The sequence below is a fragment of the Cylas formicarius genome, unplaced genomic scaffold (genome assembly GCF_029955315.1).
Source record: "Cylas formicarius isolate icCylForm1 unplaced genomic scaffold, icCylForm1.1 PGA_scaffold_5__7_contigs__length_24384050, whole genome shotgun sequence".
Classification (NCBI taxonomy): Eukaryota; Metazoa; Arthropoda; class Insecta; order Coleoptera; family Brentidae; genus Cylas; species Cylas formicarius.
The window spans coordinates 23,966,111-23,993,176 of record NW_026844341.1 but is presented as its reverse complement, the minus strand read 5'-3'; the positions used below and the strand labels follow the sequence as shown (position 1 = coordinate 23,993,176).

General features: G+C 36.4%; 1 protein-coding gene across 1 annotated transcript in view; it reads right to left on the bottom strand.

The window, feature by feature from the left end:
• Positions 1–4,003: 4,003 nt before the first annotated feature.
• The window catches only part of LOC132702636 (pyrokinin-1 receptor-like), a 28,167-nt gene continuing 5,104 nt past the window's right edge, over positions 4,004–27,066 (bottom strand). The window contains exons 2-6 of the mRNA XM_060671404.1: positions 17,432–17,621; positions 9,927–10,185; positions 6,496–6,716; positions 6,238–6,431; positions 4,004–4,301 (exon numbers count right to left, since the gene is read on the bottom strand). Of these exons, the coding sequence (XP_060527387.1) occupies positions 4,004–4,301; positions 6,238–6,431; positions 6,496–6,716; positions 9,927–10,185; positions 17,432–17,621 (1,162 nt within the window). The remainder of the gene's footprint in view (positions 4,302–6,237; positions 6,432–6,495; positions 6,717–9,926; positions 10,186–17,431; positions 17,622–27,066) is intronic.

The window sequence follows — 27,066 nt, the reverse complement described above, 5'->3', positions numbered from 1 at the left end:
AACGACACTTATCATAAATGCAAAACAAACGCGCCATCAAAAAGAGGTAAAAGAATAACTATTTTGCATGCTGGCTCTGAAGATGGTTGGATTCCAAATGGACTTTCTCTGTCTGCGAAAAATATTAAAGATTCTTCTCTTGATTGCCATGAAGACACCACCGCTGATTTATTTGAAAGTTTGAAAGTTGGTTTAAAAACAATCTAGTTCCAAACATTCCTCCTAATAGCGTCATTGTAATAGACAATGCAAGTTATCACAGTAGACAGTTGACTAAAACCCCTTCCTCATGTGACACAAAAGCAACAATCCAAAACTATATGTATAATAACGACATTTATTTTCACGAAGATTATACCAAAAAGCAATTAATTGAGGTTCTACAAAACTTGAACCTACAAAAGGAATACGTCTGTGCTAATTATGCAAAAAATCTAGGGCATACAGTTGTAAGGCTTTCACTTTACCACTGTATGTTTAATCCCATTGAACATGTTTGGAACCAACTGAAATCTGCCATTCGAAATTTAAAGAAATCTTTTCTGATTTGACCTAGATTAATACATATTTACCGCAATCCTCGTCTTCTCGAGTAATACCCTAATTATGCAATAATTGAGTATGAATTGTTAATTTTCAAGTCCAGTTAAGTAAACTAGAGCGTCCCGGAACGTTCCTATTTTGTTTCGAGACCGCTTTCGTATATCGTTTACAAAATATCATTCATGTACTAGATACCTATCTAAAAATAAAAAGGTCCAAAAACCGACAAAATAGACTTAATTTATTTTGTAGAGTATCACAGTCAAGTGGCGGTCGCATTTTTTTATTTTAACACAGTTCTATTATATATTCCTTCAAGAAATTTAAATTGACGTGCAACGCTGATACACCAGATCCCGGAGGGCGCTGTCAACCAAAACAAGCCGGACCAAAGGGCCCCAACACTAGCCCGAACATGGCCGGACGGCGCGGGTGTCACGCCAGCGTCGTTGACGATAATCTATAGTTTATTTACGATATTATATTGCATATGTATATTGTATATAACAGAAATATGATTTTGACGATGTAGTATACTGTAAATAAATAAAGACTGTTTGAAATGAAGTTAAGCAGCGTCGGGCGGGGTTAGTACTTGGATGGGTGACCGCTTGGGAACACCGGGTGCCGTTGTATTTTTTATTTATTTTTAACGCCAGTCGTAGTATATATTCTTTAAACGAAATACATTTTAGTTGCAAGTACCATATACCCTTTTTTGTATTTTTTAAATTTACACAACCGTCTTCAATTTTGAATTTGGCGCCAAATGCGAAAATTATCAACGTAAAACTGATATGATGAAGTTATTTAATAAAAAAACCCTATGGATAACCTAATATTTGATGAAAGATATCAAAAGGTAGTTGGATTTATAATAAACGTAAAAGATAAAACTTCAAAGTTAACAAACATTTGGCGCCGTATCATGACATTAACTACACCAACGGTTGAAAACATTCCCAGAACCCCATACCCGACTCCAACATTATTATCTTTAACCGTATGGGCAACTTTACCCAAAAATGTTTCGTATTCTATAGGAAACTATTTGAAACATTCACGCCGCTTCGAAATTAACACCCACCCTTCATCAATCAAAGTTGCTTTTGAGCTCGAGCAGATACGTGTTTTATAATTCTGTTAGGGTTTGTCGTAGAATTGTTAATTCACTTGGAGTTTACTTGCGTATTCGACTATTAAGTCAAATTCTCATAAAAGAAAAGCACGCGCGTGGGGGTGGATATTCAAACGGAAATAGTTTTCACTTGTAAGGGGTAAATAATAAATAATGAATGAAGGATTTTGCGTGCCCGAGTTTATCCTCTCTTCACTCTTTCACCGACAATAGTTGGCCTTGTTCCTGGCAATTATATGTACAAGTGTTTCGCTATAATGAAATTTGAAGGAAAATAATGATGAAAATTGCTATTATGACACAGGTTTTATTAGCTGCTTTTTCGTTTGCCCTGTGTATTTATTAAGAAAGCATCATACGCAGTAACGAGTTCAATTGTTATATTCTAATATTATCAACTGTCAACTAACAACAATCTAACAAAAATTCGTGTCCACCTGGTATATAGCGTTATAAACAAATTGGGCCGCTGCTTTGCACATTTTATCTGAAAATTTTTCTGTACATCGGTGAAATTTTTGATTCTTGGTCGAGATCGCAAATGTCAATGTCGCCCTCAGAATTGTCGCTAGGATTTACGCGAATAATATGTTCATCCATGTTCGAGATTATCAGCTGACCACATTTCCTTTTCGGTGTTTTTCTATGTGTTGGACGTAATTTGTCCGCTGACACCCGGAGTGCAAATAATCTCGTGCTTCCGAGATAAATTCAGTAATTTTCATGTTTTTTTCCAGTTCTATACTTACCTTTAAATTTAGCACACTATTAGGCCTTAGCTGTTCATGATCTTAAGAAAATACATTCATACTTTGTTACAAATTTTAAAAGATCGCTCGTTAAAGATCGTTATAAAACTCTCCATCATACTCTGTGAATTCGCCCACTCAAGCAGACCTGAAAATTTCACTATTTTGGAGAGGAAATGAAACTTTTCATAGGAGGAAGTTTATGAAAAAGCCGAAGTTCTGGCCACGTTAACTTCTGGACTTTTTCCCGCACACCGCTCCGATGAACTTCCGAGCAATCGATTGCGCACTATTAAACCAATTTTAATGACCTTTCGCGGTTTACTACCCGTCGCAGCTATATTAAACCTAATGCACGCTTTAAGTAATGTAATAAAACACATCACTCAAGAGCGATTCTGCATGTATCGATCGTTTTCGCTATTCATATTTCCCTTCATTGTGCCATTTACAAAGTGCCGGATTGCCGGAAAGAAATACTTAAAATCTGCAATATAGAATTACATTTCTGCAGCAAGCTCTGGTTGCCCTTTTTTGTTTGGCATATAAAGCGAAAAGATATTTAATTTCATCTATTCAAAATTGGTACTTTACTGCAGAAAAATGCTTGGTGATTTTATGTGAAGGGTCGAGGCGGTATTTTTAAGTTTACAATTAATTGGAAATACTGCGTCTCTTTTGTATTGCGGCAATGTAATAATGATAAAGCGATGAAATACGAGGGTCCCTTGAAAAGTTTCCGACCACACGTTGAATATAGCACTAGGTAGTAAATTTACCAAAAGTTGCAGTCCGTTTGGACTCGTAGTTTTTAGCTGAGAGTCGTGTTAGTCGATGTGTGTTCGTGCGAACGGACTTTTTTTTTTGCGTTGGCCTCTGCGCTCTGAGCAACTGAATTTAAACGTGGTTCGGGACGTCCTAAAACTGTAGCTGCCGACTATCAAACCAATCAAATGGTTTTAAACGGCCGTCGAATTCAAGTGAACGAGATAGCAGAGGTTATGAAAGTGACGGAAGAATGTAGTCCGCGCTTTAAGTGCCGTGTTTGCTCACGTTAGACCAAAAACGTATCCGAATGAAGGTTTCCAGAGGTTCGGCTCCTGTTAATTACTTAGATACACCGTTATACTCACGAATCAAAAATACAGTCAAAATAGTGAACTACGAAGGGGGAACCGACTCCGAAAAAAGCAAAAACTGGAAATGGAAATAAATCGCTTCGAATTGGAGAATAATTGGAAACTAATTTTTTTATTAGATTAATGGAAGTCTGGCTAAGAAAATTAAGTGCCCTAATAAAAAGATTATTTCTGAATTTACGAGCGTTCATTAATTAATATCAATTCCAGCGTAAAAACTTTGCCCAACTGAGATTGTAATTGTAATTAAACCGATTTTAATTTAATTGTTCCGAAACCTAAAGCAATGCCGTCCGGGCCCCCCGCTATTCAAAACAACGCTTAGACGCCGAATTAAAACGTTTATTTCAAAAATGAAAACATTGACACAAATATAATCATCTATCTTAACAATAAATCAGTCTCCTTGTTCATTCGATGCGAGTCGTTGAGGCTCAGAACTCTCTGCTCCTTAGGTCGTTCATGTACGCTGTCAGCTCGTCTTCCAGAGCGCCGAATTCGATGTCCTTCAGGCTGCTGTTGCTGATTTCTATGGGCCGTTTCAATTTGACGTCCAACTCGATATTGGTCCTCAGCTCTGACGGCGAAACGCATTCGAAATACTGGGCGAGTCCGTTAAACGGACCGTCCGCGGTCGCCGTCACTGGCAAGCAGGCGAAAGTCGTGTGCGGTGGCGACAGAGGGCGCGCTGCGCAAACGTTAGGGCGGTCGTCCCGCTTCGTAAATTTAAACCTGAAATAAGGATTCTCGCGCAAATTCATTAATGGAAAAATAGCCAAGAAAATTTTCAGGAGATCGCGCATCGCACAAGATGCACATCCCACGTAATGTTAGATTTTTTTTGCACTTACAGGGTGCGGCAGTAACTAAAGGTATTCTTCTATTTTTATTATAATAATATAATATAAATATATTATGAAAGCTGTGGAGGCAAATATTTTAAATTAGTACCCAACAAATATAAAATTAAAATATTCTAAATTTACGAACTTTGTATCGCCAATTAGACTAGAATCATTAACGTTTTGAAGTTTTCTATAGCTAATGTTGTCACTTTTTTATATACAGGGTTGTAAAACATTTTTTTTTATAAATAGAACACCCTACATTTTACTGCATATTTGGATAGTCCTTTGAAATACTAATTTAAAGGCATATATGAGTATGGGTCTCTAATTTGCAGGTAAACTTAAAAACTTTAAGAAGTCATATGAAAAACAGAATATTACACTTTGCGCAATGTTGCCAAATTTCGCAAATTACTTATTTCTACGTTTAAACGTCTACGTGAAATGATAACAAAAATTTGATACTAACTACTAATGCGTATTGCTTACAAGAAAAAAAATTTTTTTTGGGGAATATTATTATGTATAAGTGACCGAATTTCGTTCATTAATAAGTTTAAATGTCGTAAGGACGTTAAATTTTGTTGGAGAAATATGGGTCCTCCAATTCTAGGTCTCTAGAATGAGCACTATACTTTCACGGATCTTCGCCCCTGTTTGTTTACTCCAACTCCAATAATGCGTATTTTTTCTATTAAATAACACCGCAGACGTGGTAAACATTGATTCATCGGTTCAAATTGTATTTTGAAATATGTAATCTAAAAAATGCCTTATCCATCATTATAGACAATGTAGTTTTTGTACTGGCTTATAAGTGTTAATTTTGAAATATGTTTGAAGATGTGGTTCGTTTTACATCTGAAGCGGCAAGGCGGGTGGACATCTCTGGAGTATTTTCAAAATGCAGAAGAATATATAGCTGCATATTTATACAAAACCATTTTTTTCACTAAAACAGTGCCATTTGTTCGAAACTGCTGGTATATATACATTTTACGTGGTTAATATAGCAACTGTTCCTTAATGCATCACAACAACAACAATTTTCTGAATGACTTATTCGTCTCTTTAAGTTGGAAGCCTGTGTTTTCTACACAAAAATATCCCAATAGCCAATATCAAGTTTCTTTGCAGCTCAGACAATCCAACATTGTTTTCAAATTAGACTCACCGAGTCGTAATATTTATGCAACCAAGATCAACATTTAAAATTCATAAGTACGCTTGCAGCATTTATCCATGTGCGAATTTTAATCAAAACTGAGATGTTAATAGAGAGTTACCAAGTGGATATGTTGCAGTGTTTACAGAAGCTCGCTTTGTTTCACTTGCTACAGCGTACTTTAAAACAATCACTGTTTATACTGAAGGAAACAATTCTCGAGCGTATTTTAAGAACAAAAAACATTATACGAACGTAATGTCTTCATTTTTGACATACAGGGTGGTTAAATGTTTTGTTATTTATTTTTTATTTTTTCCTATTTTTAATATAGCTTAATATAATTTAGTAACTCTATTCTGTACATCCAGAATCATTTCTACCAATGATGTCGGTTGGAGACTTCTATCTCATATCTGACCTATTTCAAGGTGAATATTTTTGGTGGATAGTCTACTTATTTATCAAGATACCTAGAATCGTGCTTAAGTAATATAAATACCAAAATGATTTTCTATTCTTCTTCTTCACCAAATATTATATTTTTGTTATTATATCGTCTTATTATGGACTAGCTATTATTTACCATAGTTGGATTATAGTCATAGCACTATGTACATTAAATTCTGGGCTTAATAAAAACTATGCACACTACCTCTTTGGTTTATCCGATTGCGACGGTTCGTCCGGAGCCTTGAAGCCCAACACGGTATTCGTTTGATTGGTGGAGTCGTCTTTTGCGGAGTCCGAAGACTCCGGAACTTTTGCGTTTGATCTCGACAATACTGAGTATCGGCGTTGAGGTTTGCCTCGTCGGAAGCTGCAACCACAGCACCTAGCGAAAGTTTCCTGAAACAATAAAGCCCGCCTGTTTCTGAGATCGTCGGCCATACTTATTTAATTAAAACACTACCTTGAAAGCCTCTCGAAACTTGACGGACATGATGCTGTATAGAATGGGGTTCGTGGTGGCGGAGACGTAGTACAGCACTCCGCTGACGTAAGTGACGATAGAATATATCTGCAGATAAAGGGCGTGGTCTTCACCCGGTTTGGGAAAGGTCGCGTAGATCGTATACAGTCTCTGCACGTGGAAAGGGGCCCAGCAGATGAAGAAGGCGGCCACCACCGCCACTGAAAATGGAAATGGAGATATTGGCAAGAATTGGAAGAAACGCCAATAACTCCGCCACTGGATTTATTTACGATCCCACATGATTCCTTAAAGAAGACACTGACCGTTAGACTATTGGATCGACATTCGTTATAGGACTCGTAATCTTCTCTTCCTTCTATTTATATAATAAATAAATAAGTCAGAACCTTTTTTTGTCTTTCTTTTTCTTTTCCTTCCCTATAATAAGACTGGCGGATCTGATACACCTTTCAATCTGAAATAATAGTTATGTTGGTATTTTTCTTTTCTTTTGTTTTGTATTATCTTTCTGATTAACTAAGCTTCCCTTAATGCAATATACTTATATTTGCATTCTTAAGTAATAATCATTAAGTAAATAAATAAATATTCTTTTTAATAACGTGATCATATCAATATCAATGATCATATTTCGTGTATTTTGGGCTTTACGGACAAAATGGAAAATCCAGCTTTTTCCATTCTCTCGACTTCTACATGCTTCCCAATAATTATATTGGATACGCCGCATAAAAAAACTACAAGGACAGGTTCTAAAATTTAAATTTAACACTGTTTTAAGTTAATAGCACTTTATTGTGAACTTTTACAGGCTTCTAGTTGCTTAGTTACGAGTAGGTGTCTTAAATAAATATATTGCCCTTAGAGAGTGATTTTTTTTTTTATTTAAATCTAGGAACTAAGGCTAGTAGAAATAAATTTAAATTTCTTCTTCATTCTGAAGACGGCGAAGGCTGACTTTGTCGAGTAGTATTAGATAATCGGTCAGTTTAACTTAAGTTAGCTCTTATATTTTGAATGTTAATCCTAATTAAACAAATAAATATATAAAAACTAGTGATAGGAGTGATGAACGAAAATTGCTGAAACGGAGTACACCATTCGATGTTACGGACCAGCCGCGAGGGCCTTTTGATTTTTTCCTTTCCAATTAGGGCTGAAATAAAGTGGAAGGAAAGAAAAAAAATTAAAACTAAGAGAGTCCGTGTGTTCCAATACAGTGGCCCACTCTTCGGGTCAACGTTAATAAAAAGGAAAAATGAGGTTTTTATTGAAAAAGTTTCAAAAGCGATGTTATCTCCCGGAGCGTTATTGTGTTCTTTACACTCAAGCCATATTACTCTAACAAGAATTTCATTAGATCGGGAGGAGCTGATTTCACGGGATCGAGAGCGGATAACGAACTGCATCGCCACAGGACACACAGAAAAATAGTAAACACAATATAACGTAGGGATCGCTCACGGTACATACGTACAGTTTGCTTTCGTGCATCCAGGCATGAGGCATAAAACATTTTACAACCAAATCTATTATCGCTACTGACTTGATAAAATGAAAAACTGTGGAGACATCAATAACAAAAATATAAGTTAATTCGATTTACTAAAGGTTTGTTTTATTTCTATTTACAAAACTATATTACAGTGATAAATTGGTTAAGATAATTGTGAGGACGGAGACTGTTCCACCAAGGCTCTATGGACTACCTAAGATACACAAAGTAGATGTCCCGTTAAGACCAATAGTGAGCGCACCCGGATCACCAACGTATTACTTGGCTAAACACTTGGCATCGCTGCTCCAACCACACGTAGGACACGTCACCAGTTACATCAAGGACTCCACCGACTTCGTGCGCAAGATTCAAGATATCCATATTGAACAAAACGACATCCTTGTGAGCTTCGACGTCGTCTCACTGTTTACCAAAGTACCTCTGAAGAGTTGCTTGGACCTGGTGAACAGGATATTTCCTGTCGATATTTGCAAACTTTTTGAAGTCTGTCTGACCGGTAGCTATTTCGTGTGGAAGGGAAACTTCTACGAACAGGTGGACGGAGTGGCAATGGGAAGTCCATTAAGCCCGGTTATAGCTAACTTATTTATGGAACACTTTGAGGAAAAAGCAATCGAGACCTCAGAGTACAAGCCAGCAACGTGGTTCCGGTACGTGGATGACACCTTCGTGATTTGGAAACATGGTATGGACAAGCTCAACAACTTTCTGCAGCATCTCAACAGTCAGCATCCCAGCATCCAGTTTACTATGGAGACTGAAAATGACCAACAACTTGCATTCTTGGACGTACTAGTGAGGAAGCGAGGTAACAAGCTGGGCCACACAGTTTACAGAAAACCAACCCATAGGGACAGATACCTGCATGCTCTATCCAACCATCACCCAAGTCAAAAGTATGGGATTATCAGAACCCTGACAGAACGAGCCCGAATTATTTGCGACCCGGAGAACCTCCAGAGGGAACTTGAACACCTGAAAACTGCGTTCGAGGCAAATGGCTACAGCAAGAGGGAGATCGAGAGATCAATGAACTCAAGATCATCAAGATCACGGGATATCGAACAACGACCCTCCACCTCTCACACATATCTGCCGTACATTCCGAGTATCACCGACAGGATTGGCAGAGTATTGAAAAGACACGACATCAAAACAATCTTTAAGCCTACAAAGAAAATCCAGCAGACCATCAGGTCAGCGAAGGACACGAGGGACTCACTTTCAGCTGCAGGAGTCTACCGCATTCCGTGTTCATGCGGAAAGGTCTACATCGGAACTACCAAGAGATCAATGGGAACGAGACTTAAGGAGCATAAAGCAAGCTGCAGGCTAGGACAGACAGAGAAGTCTGCAGTAGCTGAACACGCACTGGGCAGCGGGGAACACAGGGTACACTTTGAGAGCTGTAAGTTACTAGCATCGGTCAACGGCTATCACAACAGACTAGTCAGGGAAGCCATTGTGATACAAAAACACCCACACAATTTCAACAGAAAGGAGGAGACACTTAGACTCAACCAAATCTGGAACCCGATCCTTAGGAACGCCCGAGCAATACCGATCGATATCCCGAGACCAACCGAAGCGGAACAAGCCCCGCCCACCACCAATCGGCATAAATACAACCTGCGCAGGAGAAATCATCAGTCTACGTCCAACATCGGAGATGGAAGGACTTCTGAAGAAGCTCGCCACTCGTGCTAGCGAAACGTTAGGAAGTAATTCCAACCGACGACGGCCTTTAAACCCGAATCAAGATAATAGCTCTATATTACAGTATCAGCTAAACTTACAAGATGGTTGTGAACCTACTTACAGCTGTGTAAACTTCCAAAATAACTTAATTTCTAGAGTGTATAGTTACCTCCTCTAAGAAGTGACTTACCCAACATTTTGACGACCTTTTTGCACGACCGGCTGTGAGCCTTGGGGCCGTTCCTGCAAGACTTTCTCACGCTGGAAGCTTTGAGAGCGGTACCGATCAGGATGTAAAGTACTGTGATGACAGTCATGGGAGCGAGAAAGAACACGAACGTGGAAATCTCGAACGAGTGGCCCATGACGGGTTCCGTTGGTAAACAGTGGGGGCAGGTTCCCTCCACCCTCAGCGGTAACGCCTGAGGTATTGCGAAACTCACAGCTACCTACAAAAGAATATTATAACGATGATAGATTCAATTACAATTACAAACACAATCAATAACGATTTGGGTGCTCGTTGTTCCCCAAGCAACTTCTAACTTCTAGCACCTGCTTTTCCGTATTACTGGAGTACTTCCAAACTGAATTATAAAGTTGACACACTGACACTGATTGTTGAAGATAAGCTTTCCGCGTAGGTGGCTACGAGTTACAAGTTTTGTTTTGCCTATTTCTCGGTATAATTAGTTAAAAATAAGCGTGCCGATTTTAAAAATGATGTATGAAACTTCAAAATGAGTCATGGTTGATCGATTATAGTTGAGAAATATGTAAAAACCATAGTAGAATATCATACCGTAAATAAATCATATTTTTCCATTCATAAATGCTGGCCTGAAATGTCTAAATGATGAGTACATAATATACCGGTAAAACATCGAAAAAACTCTGGTATTCAAAAGCAGATAGGAAAAATACAATTGAAGGGTCTAAAGATACTCTATAAATTTTTGACCGCATCAGAAACTCTCACCAACTGCAAAATCTTTCATTGCTGCAGAAAAACCCTTACAATATGATTTTTGGGGGTTTTAATCAAAATAATTAGTAAGTTATTTAAGTTTCAAGCAGTCTAAACCATACTTCTAAAAAGGTTACTTACACGATTGTTTATTTATAAAGAAAACAAAAAACTAAGATACTCTGCATTCTATAGGTCGCCTTCTATAAACGAACACGAATTCAATCAAGATTTATATAGTGAAGTACAACTTGACAAGTTTGGCGGGTGATGTAAATATTTGGAATGAGCTTTAATATGTCTAGTGAGGAAATCTACACAAACTGACTAAAACAAATGTGAAACTGACTGGAAATGGAGAGTGTTTCAGCTACAACACAGAAAACATTGATAAGTTAAGAAAGATAAGTTAAGTTAAGAACACTACCAAGAAAATATGTCATAACCTTAAGGACTTTATAAGAATATAAACTTATATTAACAAAGTATTATATTTCATTTTACTAGAATATTATATATATTTATTCTGTTACTGTTTTTGTAAGGCCTCTGGGCCATTTTTGTAGTACTGGTTAGAAGTCCGAAATAAATTAAAAAAAAAAAAACATTTTCTTAACAACAAATTATCCAACATATTCTGGAAGAGTTGGGATCTTTTTCAGCAAGAAAAAAACTAGAAAATTTGCTAATAGGGAAACGTGCTTCAATCACGTTTCCCTATTCAATGATGCGTTTCACAGATAGCTGTTGGGCACGACTACCAGGATCATTCGCCCATTGCCGACTTCCGTCGAGGATTCTCGGATCTTCTCCAGGAAGGAGACAGAATTTTGAAGTTCTAAATGTCGAGGATTTTCGTATCTTCTCTGGCGAAGAAGACTGATTTTTGAAGTTCCAAATGTCGAGGATTGTCAGATCTTCTCCAGCGAAGGAGACTAAACTTTAAAGTTCCAAATGTCGAGGATATTCGGATCTTCTCCAGCGAAGGAGACTAATCTCAGAAGTTCTAAATGTCGAGAGTTTTCGGATCTTCTCCAGCGAAGGAGTTCTTCTTTTGAAATTCTAACTAATATACATGATGATTAAAACCAACCCGTAGACCATGAGCTAGCAAATCCAAAAGCGGTTATAAGCAGATACCACATGCATCAAGGAATCTAACCACAAGTCGTGCAACAGAATCCATACATCCAGGGTGAAAAAGTGCAGAAAAGGCATTAATAGGAGCGGGTAAGCTGGCATCAATGAGGGACTCATACAAAATTTGGGAGTTATTCCGATGCAGAGCACAATCAAACAAAATATGTTCAATATCTCCCACCCCTCCACAAGCACACTGGTTAGATATTTTGACGTTTATCTTGTAAAGATGTGCTGGGGAACTACAATGATTACTCCTCATTCTGCACACTGTTGTAATCTCCTTTCTAGACAGCTGCAGTTTGTGGAACCATGGAACTGTTGGAGGTGTCTTATAAACTGCACTATAAAGTCTGACCTTTGAACGGCCCCCCTCTCTCCACTTGATGGCCCAGATGTGCCACATCTTTGCTCTAATTATCGGGATAAATTCACTAAAAGGGGGCCTTAAATTCAGCGGGTCTAAAAGTCTAGCTTCTGAGGCTATTCTATCCACCGTTTCGTTATGTCTTATCCCCGAATGGCTTGGAATCCAGCATAACGATATTTTCCCCCCAAGTCTGCGCTTCAAAATATCAATCTTTGCTTTAATATCTAGTAGAATGTAGCTGTTGGAAGCTTCAACCGCACTGCATCCGAAGCTCTGCCGGGCACTTTTGGAATCGGAGACAATTACTACCTGTTTAATATTATAATCTAATATAAGATCTAGGGCGTAACTAATAGCTATCATTTCTGCAGAGCAAATACAAAACGCGCTATTCAACCCATGCCCGACCCTAACATTGAGAGACGGAATAAATACTCCAAAGCCAACTCTATCATCTGGTCCCTTAGAGGCATCGGTAAATATAAATGTCTCTTCCCCGGTCCACATTTTAGAACAAAATTCCCGAAACTCAGTTTCATTTAGACCCACCCCTTTCTCAATTTTGGAATCAACAAAATTAATTGGCGTAAGCTGAGGGGCCAGGTCCTTATTAAAACACGCTAGAACGTCTCCACTATCGATAATATTATGATATGTGGCGGTGTAGTCAAATGCCTCAACTAAGGGTAAATTCGCCTTGCTTCTAAAAAAGTAATGATTTTCTTGATAGGCAATATATAACCGTTGGGTAGCTAAGAAACTAGGATTATTTCTGATTCTAAGGGACTTGACTAAAAACTTAGAAGCCAACATTGATCTTGACAAAAACATTTCCTTCTTCTTCTTCCTCTTTTAGAAGGCGTATCGCCTGTTTAGTTCCGGTTTCTTCCTCGTCTAAGCAACATCTTTTGCGAGGTTGACTGCCAACTATCTCGCCAACGTTTAGGTGGTCGTCCAGTAGGTCTTCTGCCATGGGGTACGTTGTTGCGAATTATTATGGCCATTCTGTCGGGGCCCATTCTACTGACATGCTGGTTCCATTCTCTTCTTCTCTGCCTTATCCATCTGACAACGTCATTTTTCTCTTATGTCTACATTTCTCTGTCTGCCGCTCAATGTGTATCCAGGTCTTCATTTCAGTAGTTCGTAGAATTCTCTTTGTTACTGATGTTTCAGCTCCGGTTTCCGCACCATATGTCATCGCTGGTCGTACGCAGGTTTTGTATATTCTTGACTTACATTCTGCACTCAAATGTTTGTGTTTCCATATGGGATATTTAAGATGTCTTCTTCTTCCAGGAATCCAGAGCTTGTGATTTTGCATCCCAGGTGTTCGAGTGACATTATCTGATCAATAGTTTTGTTTTTTATTACCAATTTGCACCGTAGAGGCTCCTTTGCAATGGTCATGCATTTGGTCTTATTTGTGGAAATTTACATGTTAAGTTTTTCTGTCTGTCTGTTAAAAGCTTGTAGCATTCTTTGGAGGTCGTCCTCTGCAATAAGTACTGCGTCATCGGCATAGCATAATATGTTTACTTTATGTATTCCCATTCGATATCCTAATCCAGTATTCTTAACGGTTTTTATTAATTGGTCCATGATTGTATTGAATTAAGGAAAAGTTTGTTCTTATTTGGGTTGCTGTGTTTGTGTTTAAGTCCTTGATAAGTTCTGTGAGTTCTTTCGAAACATTACTGCTATCAAAGGCCTTTGTTAAATCTATAAAGCATAGATAGGCTGGAGAGTTGTATTGTAAAGATTTTTCAGCCAGTTGCCTGAGTATGAATAATGCATCGGTAGTGGAGCGGTTTCTTCTTGAGGAGATTTTATCCGCAATGATCTTAGTCAAAAGTTTTAGCGAGGTGCTCAGTAATGTTATCCCTCGATAGTTTGCTGGGTCTGTTTTATCTCCCTTTTTAAAAATGGGTATTGTTATACTTTTTTTCTGTTCTGGTATCTCAACATCTTTCAAATACGTCATATCCGCCTCCATTTCGTTACTGAATCGCTGCCAATATTCTTCTTTAATTTCTCGTACTCTGTCATTAGTCCTGTTCCTTATTTCGGTGTAGATATTTCGGTTCTCCGGTGTTGGAGATTTCTTGTATTGTAAGTATTTTTCCTTCTTTTCCATTGTAATGTTCTTGACTTCTAATGTAAACCAGGGTTTAATGTTCGGTCTCCTATTGTGTGAAACAGTGCGTGTTCCTGGCAAACATTTGCAAATGTTTTCTTCCAGTTTGTTCCAAGCTGTGTTAGGAGCATCGAACTGTACTATGGGGTTAAGAGTGACATGTATTTTAAAACTGAATATTAATGAATGACGTGTATGCACAAGATAACATAGATAAAAGCACTCAAATATTTTCACAGATTTTGAAAAGCATCGCGAGATCTAGTACCCAACAAAAAAAGATGAGAATATCAGAAATACAGAGAAAAGGGTGGATAATGCATGTATTAATAAAATCAACATTAAGGAAGAACTTACAAAATAATGCTGAATAATCGCCAAAACACATTATTAATGGCTGGATGTAATCCATATCGAAATATATTAACCGATTTGTTAAAACAAGATAAAAAACTAAATAGAAGCATTAATTGTACAAACAAAGTATGGAATTGCTATAAATATGGTACAAACAACAATCATAAATTAAATATGAGTACTGTAGAATAAATAAAATTTGATAGTATTACAATTGATGAAAATAAAGAAATGTTAAACTATTTTAATTATTACTATTGTAATATCGGTGAAAACTTGGCTGAAAACAAGATAAGATAATCTTACAAATACAACTAAGGCACTAAAAGCAATAAACTCACTAACACCAAGAAAAATTCCAATCAATTAAAAAGTATATGATTCATTAGACAAAAATGTCCCATCCACCGACGACTTCGTTGATCTTGCAAAAGCATTTGATAGCTCGCACTCATTGCTGATCAAAAAATTTAAAAATATTGGTTTTCAGGAACAGATTTAGAATGACTAAAAAGCTATATTTCTCATAGAAGAGTCGGTGGAAATAAATGGTGTTCAAATACAAGGAAATTTTATAGAATACATAAAATAGTTTTCAATGACAAACAACATAAACTTCACGAAAACTATTTTTGTGCGTTTTAGTTGCTATAGCAATAAATAATTAGTTCCTATGGCATCATATCATGCCCTTATATTTCGGGTTAACTCCAGATCTTGTAATATATTTAAGAATCTTGGAGTAATTATTGTTAGCCATTTGAGATGGGACCACCACTCCGAATAGATCACAAATAAAGTTCGATCACTTACATCCATTTTCAGATTTTTTACAAAAATTTTGGAGAAACAAATGTTTAGAGGGAATTAACATTTCATACAAATGGATTTTAAATTTTAAAAGTATAATAGATTTGAATGACAACTAATAATTTCAACTGTATTAGCCTGATCCATTTACTCATTATTTGCTAATGATTCCTTTCTAGTTTTCTTTTTTGGTTTTAAAAAATGTCTTCAAGGCAAGAATTTGGTATAGTTTTAAGTGCGTGTAAGTGGTCTTTTTCGCACCTGTGAGGTTAATCTTGTGCAATGAAAGCTGCATTTATTGTCTTCGTGGGATATATTGGAATGGAAGTATTGAAATCATATATAATAATAATCTATATCAGAAGGTTTTTTCTCGAGCTTATCAGCGAGAAACCGGCGTTCCCGAACCGCTATGAAAAGCAAATTTCTATTTTTATTGATGCCAGCTCCGTTAACGTTCCTAGTCTGGCGACTTTGGTGGAATTTCGATAACAGTTCGTTTATCAATAAGTATCGCGAGCGCTTAAAGAGCTCCTAACTTTGCGCCTCAAAGAGACGATTTCAATGGCTCGACCCACGGGTTTTCGTAATTTCCAGTTTCGCGCGAAGAGGCGGGACGCGGGCTTATCGAAAAGTTTTTCACGTGACTTTCAGTTTTTCAGGGAAAAACACAATCCCCTCCGGTCCAAAGAATTGCAGGTAAAACAACCACCGCTAACAAATTAAGGATGTCGATTCGGATAAGGCTTTGACATTGCTATTGGAAGGTTGTGGTGAAGTGTATTTTTTGATATCTTTAATATGGAAATAATTAGAGAGAAGAGCAGAGGACTCGGGCTGAGATAGTTGTAGGGCTCTGTAAACAATGGATGATTTTTGTGCCGGATGGTGATGTGACCATCCCTTAAGGTACCGGTCTGTGTACGTAGGTTTTCTGTAAACACAATTGCCCAATGTTAGGTCTGATTTTCTATTGATAAGAATATCTAAGAATGGAAGGTTATTATTCGTTTATAATTCAATCTTAAAACGTATGTTGGGTGTATAGAATTTAAACGTCTAAGAGAATCTACTAGAGTTTCTTGACCATGAGGCCAAATAACAAAAGTGTCAAGAGATTTCTTCTTAAAGGCTTCCATAAATATAGTCGCTATTACTGTACAGGTACAGAGTAAAATAAGAAACAGTTTCAGTCAAACTCTGAAGAAGCCAACAGGATGATTGGCGAAACGTCAGCAATTTCGACTCAGCAAAAACCGACGCAGGAGGAATCCAGAAGCTTTGTAAAAAGTATCCCGCATCTAGTTTTGTAGCGAACAAGGTTTATAAATTTTATTGTTCAGTTAGTTGCTTCACTATCGTCGTCGTTAGACCATAGTATTCTGTTTTATCCGAACGCCCACTAAGTCATTAAATATGGTTTTGCACTTGTAGTTTGTGGTGTGGTGGAATTAAACAAGTTTTTATTGTTTAAATGTAGTGACTGATTCTAATTTTTAGACTGTATAAGTTGTTAGAGATTTCATAAAGGCCTTTGTTAAATTCACCTGAGTTTTCCTTACACAAACCAAAAATGAAATAATATTTCCAAAAATACTTTTATGACACCCTGTATAGCATGGACATATTAAGAATGTAGTGGGTCCCTATTCTATTATCTCATTTGGTTTCCCGTCTCCTTGAATAAAATTTAAAACGAAATAAATAAAAGCCAACTAACCAACCTAATTATAAACATTTCCGCGGTCGTGTCCATTTTTTTTCCGGGTGGGAAAAAATTTTAACACACCATCTAATGAGTATTCGCCTCTCGTAAAAGCCGTTGATAAAATATTATGCAACAAGCTGAGGGAATTTCTTCGGCGATAGAAACGCTAAGAAATGATTAGACCTTAAGTGTTCCCTTTAACTCACCATCCATATAAACAAGATCAGTTTGACGGCACGCGAGAGCTTCGACATCGTGTGAGACAGGAAGGGGTGACAGATAGCGAGATACCGTTCGACCGTGAAGCCCGTGATGGTGAGGACGGTGGCGTTTCCCGACGTCTCGGCCAGTAGTCCCCTCAGGAAGCAAAACGTGTTGCCGAATATGTAGGGATATCTGGAACGAGAAGATCAGCGAGATTGTTGTATTGTCTCGGACAATCATCATTTATGGATAATTATCATAGATTACACAAAGAAAGTCCTACAAAATTGATCATAATTGTAAAATAAATAACGATGGGGTAGTCCATGTCCCGGTAGGGTTTTGGTTAGAATAAAAATTAATTTTTATTATACATTATACACGACGTACGCCAATGTAAAAATCACCCCCAATAAACAGCAAAAAAATAAATACCCAATTTCCTTTTGATAATAAAAATACATTATCCTAATTACAAATTACATTCAACGACTTTACTAATACCGATATCGATAATGGGTTTATTTGCAAACAATGCAGCGTTTATCAGTACAAAGAAACCATATTAGCATGACAACAATGCAGCCACACAAACTGGTGGACTGACCTTCATCTACTGTATTGAAGACGTCCATGTACTCCAGATTCTGCAATCGAGGCTGAAGCAAGTTTGAGGAACCTCATCGCCCGTCGATCTCCGATTATTTCAAAAAGTAGCAAGTGAATTTTAAAGTAATATTATCTATATATTGACACATTACAATACATATTTATGTAAATGAAATAATATGTACATATAGGAACATTTACTTAAATGTATTCTCAGTAACTTGTAATTTAAATTCGTAATAAATAAGTAACGCAAAATGCGACATTTTACTCTGTCTCTGTCATTTCTGAATCAATTTGGTTAAATTATATATTTATCTCTCTTGTTTCTTTTTTATGACTTTTCTTTTATAATGATATAAACAAATACTTAACTATCGTTTTTATTTTTTATTTTAAAAACTATTATAAACCATTATAAAACCCAGTTTTTCCATTTTTTTTATTCAGAAAGGGTTGATAGTATAATATGCAACACGTTCGGTAAACTTTTTAACTCACTCGCGAGTCAAACGCCCTTTACTGCACTTGTTGCATAATATACTATTGTTGGGTGCTGTCAAACAGTTGTATTATTAATTATCTTCTATAAAATTACATTTTAAAAATAGCGATAAACTAATTAACCTATTCATAAACTCCGAAATGAGAACTTTATACAAATAGACAAGGCGAAAGTTTTGATATACAAAGTTGTTCGGAAAGTAATTTCGTTTTTTCCTGTCAGAGGACTTGATTACGTTTTTTCGAAACCAACTTCACACTTAAGCCGCATAACCATTATATGTCTTGAGAGCTGATATTGCAAGGCTTGTGTGTGAAAAAGTTCTATTAATTCTACGCAGTAGATTTTGGTTGGTGCCCTTTTAAATATGGAGAGCAATAAGCAGCATTTTCGTCATATTTTACTTTTTTACTTCAGAAAAGGTAAAAATGCTGTTCAAGCGAGAAAAAAAATTGACGGATGTGTATGGAGAAGGCGTGTTAACAGTACGCCAGTGCCAGAACTGGCGAATAACCACACGAGAGATAGGTGAGAGATTAAATTTGTCGAATTCGACTGTTTATGGCCATTTGAAAGGCATGGGCTTAACCTCGAAGCTCGGTGTGGGTGCCCCATGTCCTTACGGAGCGAAATTTGTGTCGTCGGGTTGACGTGTGTGATTCGCTCCTCAAACGTCAAGAAAATGATCCATTTTTGAAGCGGATTATTACTGGGGACGAAAAATGGGTTGTACACAACAATGTTAAACGCAAGAGGTCATGGAGCAGAAAAGATGAACCGGCTCAAAGCGTGTCAAAATCCAACATTCACCAAAAAAAGGTGATGCTCTCCGTTTGGTGGGATGTCAAAGGAATCGTTTTTTTTGAGCTTTTGCCGGACAATACAACGATTAATTCAGAAGTCTATTGTCATCAACTGGACAAATTGAATGATTCACTTAAAGAGAAGAGGCCCGAATTAATCAACAGGAAGGGTGTAGTGTTCCACCAGGATAATACGAGACCTCACCCAAGTTTGGTCACTCGCCAAAAATGAATGGGACGTACTGCAACATCCACCATATTCTCCAGATCTGGCGCCTTCCGACTACTATTTGTTCCGGTCCCTGCAAAATTTTTTGGATGGCAAAACCTTTACCTCAAATGAAGATGTCAAAAACCACCTGAACCAGTTTTTTGCCAGCAGGGACCAAAACTTTTATGAGAGGGGAATTATGTTACTGCCAGAAAGATGGCAAAAGGTGTTAGACTAGAATGGCCAATATAAAATTTAATAAAATATTTATTCATTATACGAAAACTGTCTTTCATGTTCCCCAAAAAAAACGAAATGACTTTCCGAACAACCCAATAATATAAATTCTACGCATCATTTAGTCCCAATCATCCCTTGATTGATCCGTTGATTTTGAAAGACCCTGAAGCATGTTTCAAGCATTGCGTCGATTTTTCAAACAATTATTTATTAATACAATGGAAAATATGTTATATTTTCTTACCGATAAACACAGAAATTTGAAATTTAAATAGGCAGTCGCCTCGCCCTCCGTGTTGTTTGCCGTTACAGTCTCGTTAAGTGTCAACGTATTGGAAATTTGGCTGGTCCAATTTAGGAAATTTATGGATGCAAATCGAAGGTCGCAAACGACCGACAAAGTTAGTTTGGGATTGGAATTGAAATCTGCTGCAAATTGCAGGGGACCAAATAAATACGTGTTGATATATGAAAAATACTGTATTAACCTTGTTTTTGAAGCAAAATTTATGAAATCTAGTACACATGCTTCTTAAGGACTTCTCCACCGAACGTCCCAAGCAGATTTAATCCCCATCCCCACCCCTCTGTAGGGACGTGAAAATACTGCGCCCTAATTACGAAAACTTTTTTACGATTTCAATGATATTCAGTACATAATGTTGATTGTTCCTTAAAATGTCGTAATTCACAAGTGCTAATTAAGAGGAGATTAATATATATATATATATATATATATATATATATATATATATATATATATATATATATATATATATATATATATATATATATATATATATATATATATAGTAAAAATGTTTAAAAAAAACGGTACTGATATATTCCCAAATTTTACTTGCTTGGTATAGCATTCAGTAAAAGTGTTTAAATAGACTATACCATTGAACAATATGCGCCTACTAAAAAAAAACTAATAAAGCTGCCTTTATTGAATTTAATTAACATGCTTAGTTTGTTAAATGTGTTTGTTGCATAATATACTATTTCAGTTGGCAACACTTAAGACGCCTAAAAATAAAGAGAACAAAATGTGATTAGGATTCATTTCGGACGAGACAAGACGAGGGGCTTTTTGCCGTTCAGTTAATATTTTCAAATTTTTATCTATCGAAAAATGAATGTCCCGGGACCCTCGCCATTACATTTAGGGCATCATCCGTGTAAAGCGAACTCTTAACTTTTATTTCATCTGGCTTTCAGATGGAGCGTCGCCGGTAATCTGCGGGCATTAAAACAGCTGGTCCGCGTTTGTCCGTTTTGTTGAGAATTCATTCAAATATAAGTTTGCATGTCTACAGTTATTTTCCTACATAGTTATATGATTTTTTGTCATGTTCTGTTTATACACTATGTGATGTTATATACAATTTATGTGTTGACGTTTACTTTCGTTTGCTTGTCAAGCACTCATTGAATCATCTTTGTATCAATCTAAACTTGGGTGCATAGAAATAGAAAATCAAGAAATCGTCCAAAAAATAAACATGCTATTTGGAAGACAATTTAATATGCTTTGGTATGAGTTTGAATTTGTTAAAAAATTTCATATGCGTAGCTAGGGTTAAATAAATGAAACGTATTTATGCAGTAGTTACAGTGATAGTAACAAACTTTGGATAGAGTTTAATTGCGTTAGTTTGATGCATACTACACCTAATTATATCGAGGATCTTTTATCAGATTACATGGCAACACATGTGACTGTATTGGAGAAGAATTTATTTTTATACGTGACAATGGTAGGCCGCACACCGTCAGGATTGTGCAAGATTCGAGTTATGGAGTGGCCAGCATGCAGTTGCGACCTCAATCCGACCAAACGTTTATGGGATGAACTAAAACGGAGAATTCGAACTAGACGTCGTTCCCCAGCCTCGATTCCGGAGCTTATTGTTGCAGTAGAGGACAGTGGATTAACATTCCACAAGAAGCAATAGCGAAATTGATTAGATCTATGCCTAATCGAGATATGTGGCAAGAGAGGGGTCATACCTATTATTAAAAAATAGTAATAAAAAAAAATGACTCTTGCAGTTATTTTTTATTGATATTTTTTTATAATCTTAATCAATTTAAACTCGTATCAAACCATGTTGAATTGTCTTTCAAACAGCATATTTCCTTTGATCTGATCAGCAGAGCACTTGTATGGTAATATAAAAAAAATATGGATAAAATAAATTGACCAAATTTGAGTTCATTCATTCATTCATTACGCTGTGAAATATAGGATTTTTCAAAAAGAGCGAGAGGATGTTGAAATGAAACAAACTGTGTGAAGTATTATATGTGTGTATGAGCCGATGCAGCATGCAGACTGGAGTAGAAGCTATGGAGATTAATAAAATGAGAGGTTCGAATGTATTACCTAATGACCAACCGGATTTGAATGCATCCCCCATGTTAAATCTCAATTTAATACCTCACATTAAGTAATTACTACCTGTTTTGTATTTATAATCATCGGTACCGTTTGATATTCGCATTTGATAAAGGTACGGTGTTGCCGAAACAGCTGTCATTTAAATATATTTACGTGAAAATCTGAACAACGTTTGTTCTTATTTAACTATTTTAAATGGATTTTCATCAAGTAATAGCCACTTCAGTACAATTTTGCAAAGTATCTTGCAATTGAAACTGGTGCAGTTGCAATTTTCGAAAATATTGGAGATTGTATTACATAAATGTATCTTTGCTCAAATATACTCTCTACGCAATAACATGGTTTTTATGCGAGAAGATCATGTACCACCAACAACTTATGTTCCCTATCTTTTTATGTCTGTGACTCCCTGGACAAGCAAGGTCAAATTGACGTTATATTCGCTGACTTCCACAAAGCGTTTGACCAGGTAAATCGTCACTTACTGATTGAAAAATCGTCTTTGAAATTGTGGGGTTTAGATCAGTTCCTTTTGTTCCACCTTCTGGCGTGCCTCAAGGTTCTAACCTTCGACCACTTCTGTTCAATATATTTTGATTATCTGCGATAAATTTACCTATACGGATGACCTAAAAGTATGTCACTCAGTGATATACTAAAACTAAATTGCATCTTATAGTCTTTAATTACCTAGTCACCAATATATAACTGCCACGCTCAGTCCATTGAGAATGTGCGGAGAAGGTTACTGAAGTATCTAATGTTCAGTGAGGAGTGTTTCTATCCTGAGAGGAGAACAGGTCGTCTCAAAATTTTCTCATTCGATATTCAATAGTGTAAACCATATATATCACATACAACCGGTTTCTTCTGACCCTAACACGGTGGACAGTTTATGACGCAATTTATAAATGAAGATAACTGACACGTTAAAGACAATTTCTATCAAATCTGTCTAAATTAAATTCATAATTTCAAATTCTCTTTGGATATACACCGTCAGCTTTAAACACTGGCAAATATCGATCGGAAGCTGAAGAAAAGGGTTTTCAAAGTAAAAATATGCAAGAAAATCAATAATTTTATCTTTTCGACTAAAACTCAGAAACTCAGAATGATTTTGTAAAATACTTTTACCCGAATTTTAATGCGCAAGAGGACCGACTTTCCCTATTTATTTGGAAAGGCCACCGTGTTTAAATAATTGTGGCAGCAGGTCAAAAGTCCACGCAGACCAGTAAAAATCATCGATGGAGACACCAACCAGCAGTAGTTATGGATAACGCTCTGATTCTAATTTACACAAACATAGTTTTATGAAATAGGCCGCTAAATATATAGCGAGAAAAACAAAGTGTGTGTTTCCCACACGGACATAACATCGCGGAAATATTTCTATAGGACATATATGGGCGCAAATGACACGTTAACTCGAGAGTATTGTTCCTCAGAATATTATGATTTATTATGATATGATTTCAGTATAATGTCTAATAATAATGCCTAACTTATATTTTCTACTCCCTTCTGTACCGCTAGGGTTTGAGAGCAATCGAGATTTTTAATTTAATGATGACTTGCTTTTACCACACTTGTTGCATAATGCACGCCATTTTTTGCATTAGTGAACTGATAACAGTTTTGATTGAATTGATAAAATGCAATGCCTGACAACGGAAGTGGCTAAAGTATTGATTGGAATCATCTGTAGGCCCTTTATATTCCTAGTATAGTAATAGTAACACAGTCGTCGCCCTTCACGCCTCATATCTCGAAAACGAAAAATCAGTGGGCTGTCAATAGAAACCTGCGAAAAGTACGATACAGATAAGGCTTCCCTGGAAACGTTATGTGAAAAGAAGACACGTAATTATACAGAGTTTTTGAAAAGAAAAACGTCTCGACTCGAAAATCCAATAACAATGTATGTTTGAAGGGGAATATTTGAGAGTCGGCAGCGCCCTAATTCGGTTGCCTTGCTTTTATTGTTGGGCTTCGTACAGCCCTCGATGTAAACCTCCATACTTAATATAGTATAAACTTTATATTGCAATATACGCTACGGAAATCAAAAACTAAGCAAAGCGAATAAAAAAAAATGTTTTAATGCAAATTAAATGGGCCTGCTTAAAGGGTATTGATAATTTAAAGTTTAATGAAAGCGTTTGATAATCTGTTGCTAGTTATTTATAGTTATTTATAGAAACCTAAGCATACATATTTCAAGGAAAAATAACAACCAACAAACGACGTTTCACATTTGCGCAAGAACAGTTTTAAAAGATATATTTTTCAAAAATTATATCGAAAAATGTGAACCTAAAGGGGGGGCGTTTTTGGTTTGGTGTTTACAAATGCTGTAGACAAGATTTCTTAGTTGCAAATAAATGGGGAGTAAAAGTTTTATACGGGACTGAAATTTGGTCACGTCAACCTTATTAGATTGTCCATTTAAGGGCCATAGGGGGTAAAATAAAAAATGTTAGTTGAGTTGAGTTTGTACTTATGAGGATTTATCTTGTTTGTGTCCCAAACAGCAAATAAATAAATAAATAAATAAATTACTAAAAAAACTCTTCTAAGTGTAAACACTGTATAAACATGATAGGTTGTGGAATCTAAACTGTGCTGCCATCTTTCGGTGAACGGCGAACTTTCATTGTATAGGATCTAGCATGGGGGACGCCAAAATAATCGAAAGTAACTACTAGCGCCATTTTTTTTGTAATTTTGAGAGTACATGGTATGTATGTAGGTTATCGAAAGCTAAATACGTCGTCTGTTTCATACTCACAATGCGTGCGCCTCGTATTTTTCGTTTTTTAATTTTTTTCAATTCACGAGAAACGAATTTTCATGTTTAATTAGACTTTACCGGGCAAATCCAATCAGCCTCTTGCACGTGTGCGTTGCACTCGTTTAGAATTTATTGCCGTACTGATTACGGTCGGCATTCTAATTAAATGTTTTCGATGTGTTCTGTAAGGATTAATGATAAATCCCGCGGATATAAGTCGAACGTTAATTGAGTTGGAAACCATGTAGTTGGTTGAGTTTGCGAGCGATTCTCTGTTTTTTTTATTTGATTTCATATTGAAGTTAATTTGGTATATAATAATGTAGGTCGGGCATCAATTGAGCCGCGCGTAATGTGAAATTTTATTTACGGACTAAATCATTACGATAGATATGAATAAATAGCTAATTCTGTTTCTAATTGGTGATATTACTCCTGTTACTACTCCATAAGATCCTTGACGTCTTCCTTTGGCATTACTTGTCGCTCTACAGATTTTTCGAAGGACTCTGGGAGTAGGATGGATACACTGCGACCAAAGTTAGTTTTCGTGAAAAGTTCTTAATCAGATCCTCAAGGCCGAGGGTCGCCAGCCTTAAATACTTGATTTTTACCACCCCCGAGCATCTTTCAAGAAAAACCGGCATCTTATTCATATGCCGTTTGAGGCTGCATTGTTCCCTATGGATTCATAACAGAATTTTCATACTTGATCTGTTCATTGCTGGTGCCGGTGGTGCATTTCTTCGTAGAAGATTCTGTTCCAAGTAGAATTTGTTTACCATTTGGGCTATGTAAGTCAAAATGTTTTGGCTTCGTTCACAATTCGGCGCGGCTATGGATTCATCCAAGTCTTGAACATTGAAGGAAAAGCCCTACTGGTTCGAAACAGAAATAAGTACTACATGAATAGCTAAGTTCATGGAAAGTTAGATTAAGGTTGAAGATTTCGAGCTTTGGGTCTAGTGGAAAAAATAGACAAAACAAAAGACTTGGACTTGGAATTGTTTTGAAGATACGAATTGACATTCATTGTGAGATCTGATATATAAAATGGCCAGTCATTCACACACACAATACAATTTGCCAGTCGTGAATGGCGACTTTTATTAAGGCGGATTAGCTCGGAATGGCGTTTTTCCAATTTTAATATATGCTCTGGACCTGTAGTCTCGTCAAGCGTACATGGAAGTCTGAACGATAGCGTGCCATCGATAAAAGAAAGTTGGGTGATAACAGAAAATAACACGATAAATAAGATAACTTCTTCGAAATATTGCGCGGAAAGATAAAGTAAAAAACGCAAAATGTTACTATCCTCGTCTATCCCAGGCATCCGAAAGAAGAAACTGATGATTTTTTCTTAATCTTCTTATTATTGATTTTATTATATGACTTATCCAGAATAAACCCACTCTGTAGGTCATTAGCAAATACAATAGGTTCTTTGTTACATTAGTGAAATAATATTGCAAACAGAATGCAATAGTTCAAATAGTATCTTTGAGATCGTCTTCTTGAAACGTTTTTGAGCTCACGGGAGTTCACTTCCAATTTGTTTTGTACAGTTTTTTCAAAAATTGTGAGTAGAAATCATATTTACTTTTTTTTTTCAGTATATAGTAAAAGATATACGGATATTTGTTTTTTATAGTTAGTATTAACAATTTTAAAGTATTTATAAAATTTTTCTACTAGATTATTTTATATTAAAAAAAGAAAGATATGTTATGTTTTTTGGTATAAGAAGATTGCTGCTTCTATAAAATACGTATGCATGCAAAATTATTAGTAGCGAATGTTAACGATTTTAATGTACTTAAAAAAGTTTTATACTCAAATATTTTATTTGGTGAAAGTAGGAAAGATTTTTGCAACTTATTTTTTTAACGAATTTACTTCGAAGTGAATTACTGCATTTTTTTACTGCAATTTTGAATGGTTTTGGCCAAATTTTACTGGAATTATACTGATTGGTCTTAGACCTTTTGACTCCCTGGGGTTTGATATTTAAGCAACCGGTCTTATAATGGCTTTTTTCAAATTGAAAAGGCAAGATACA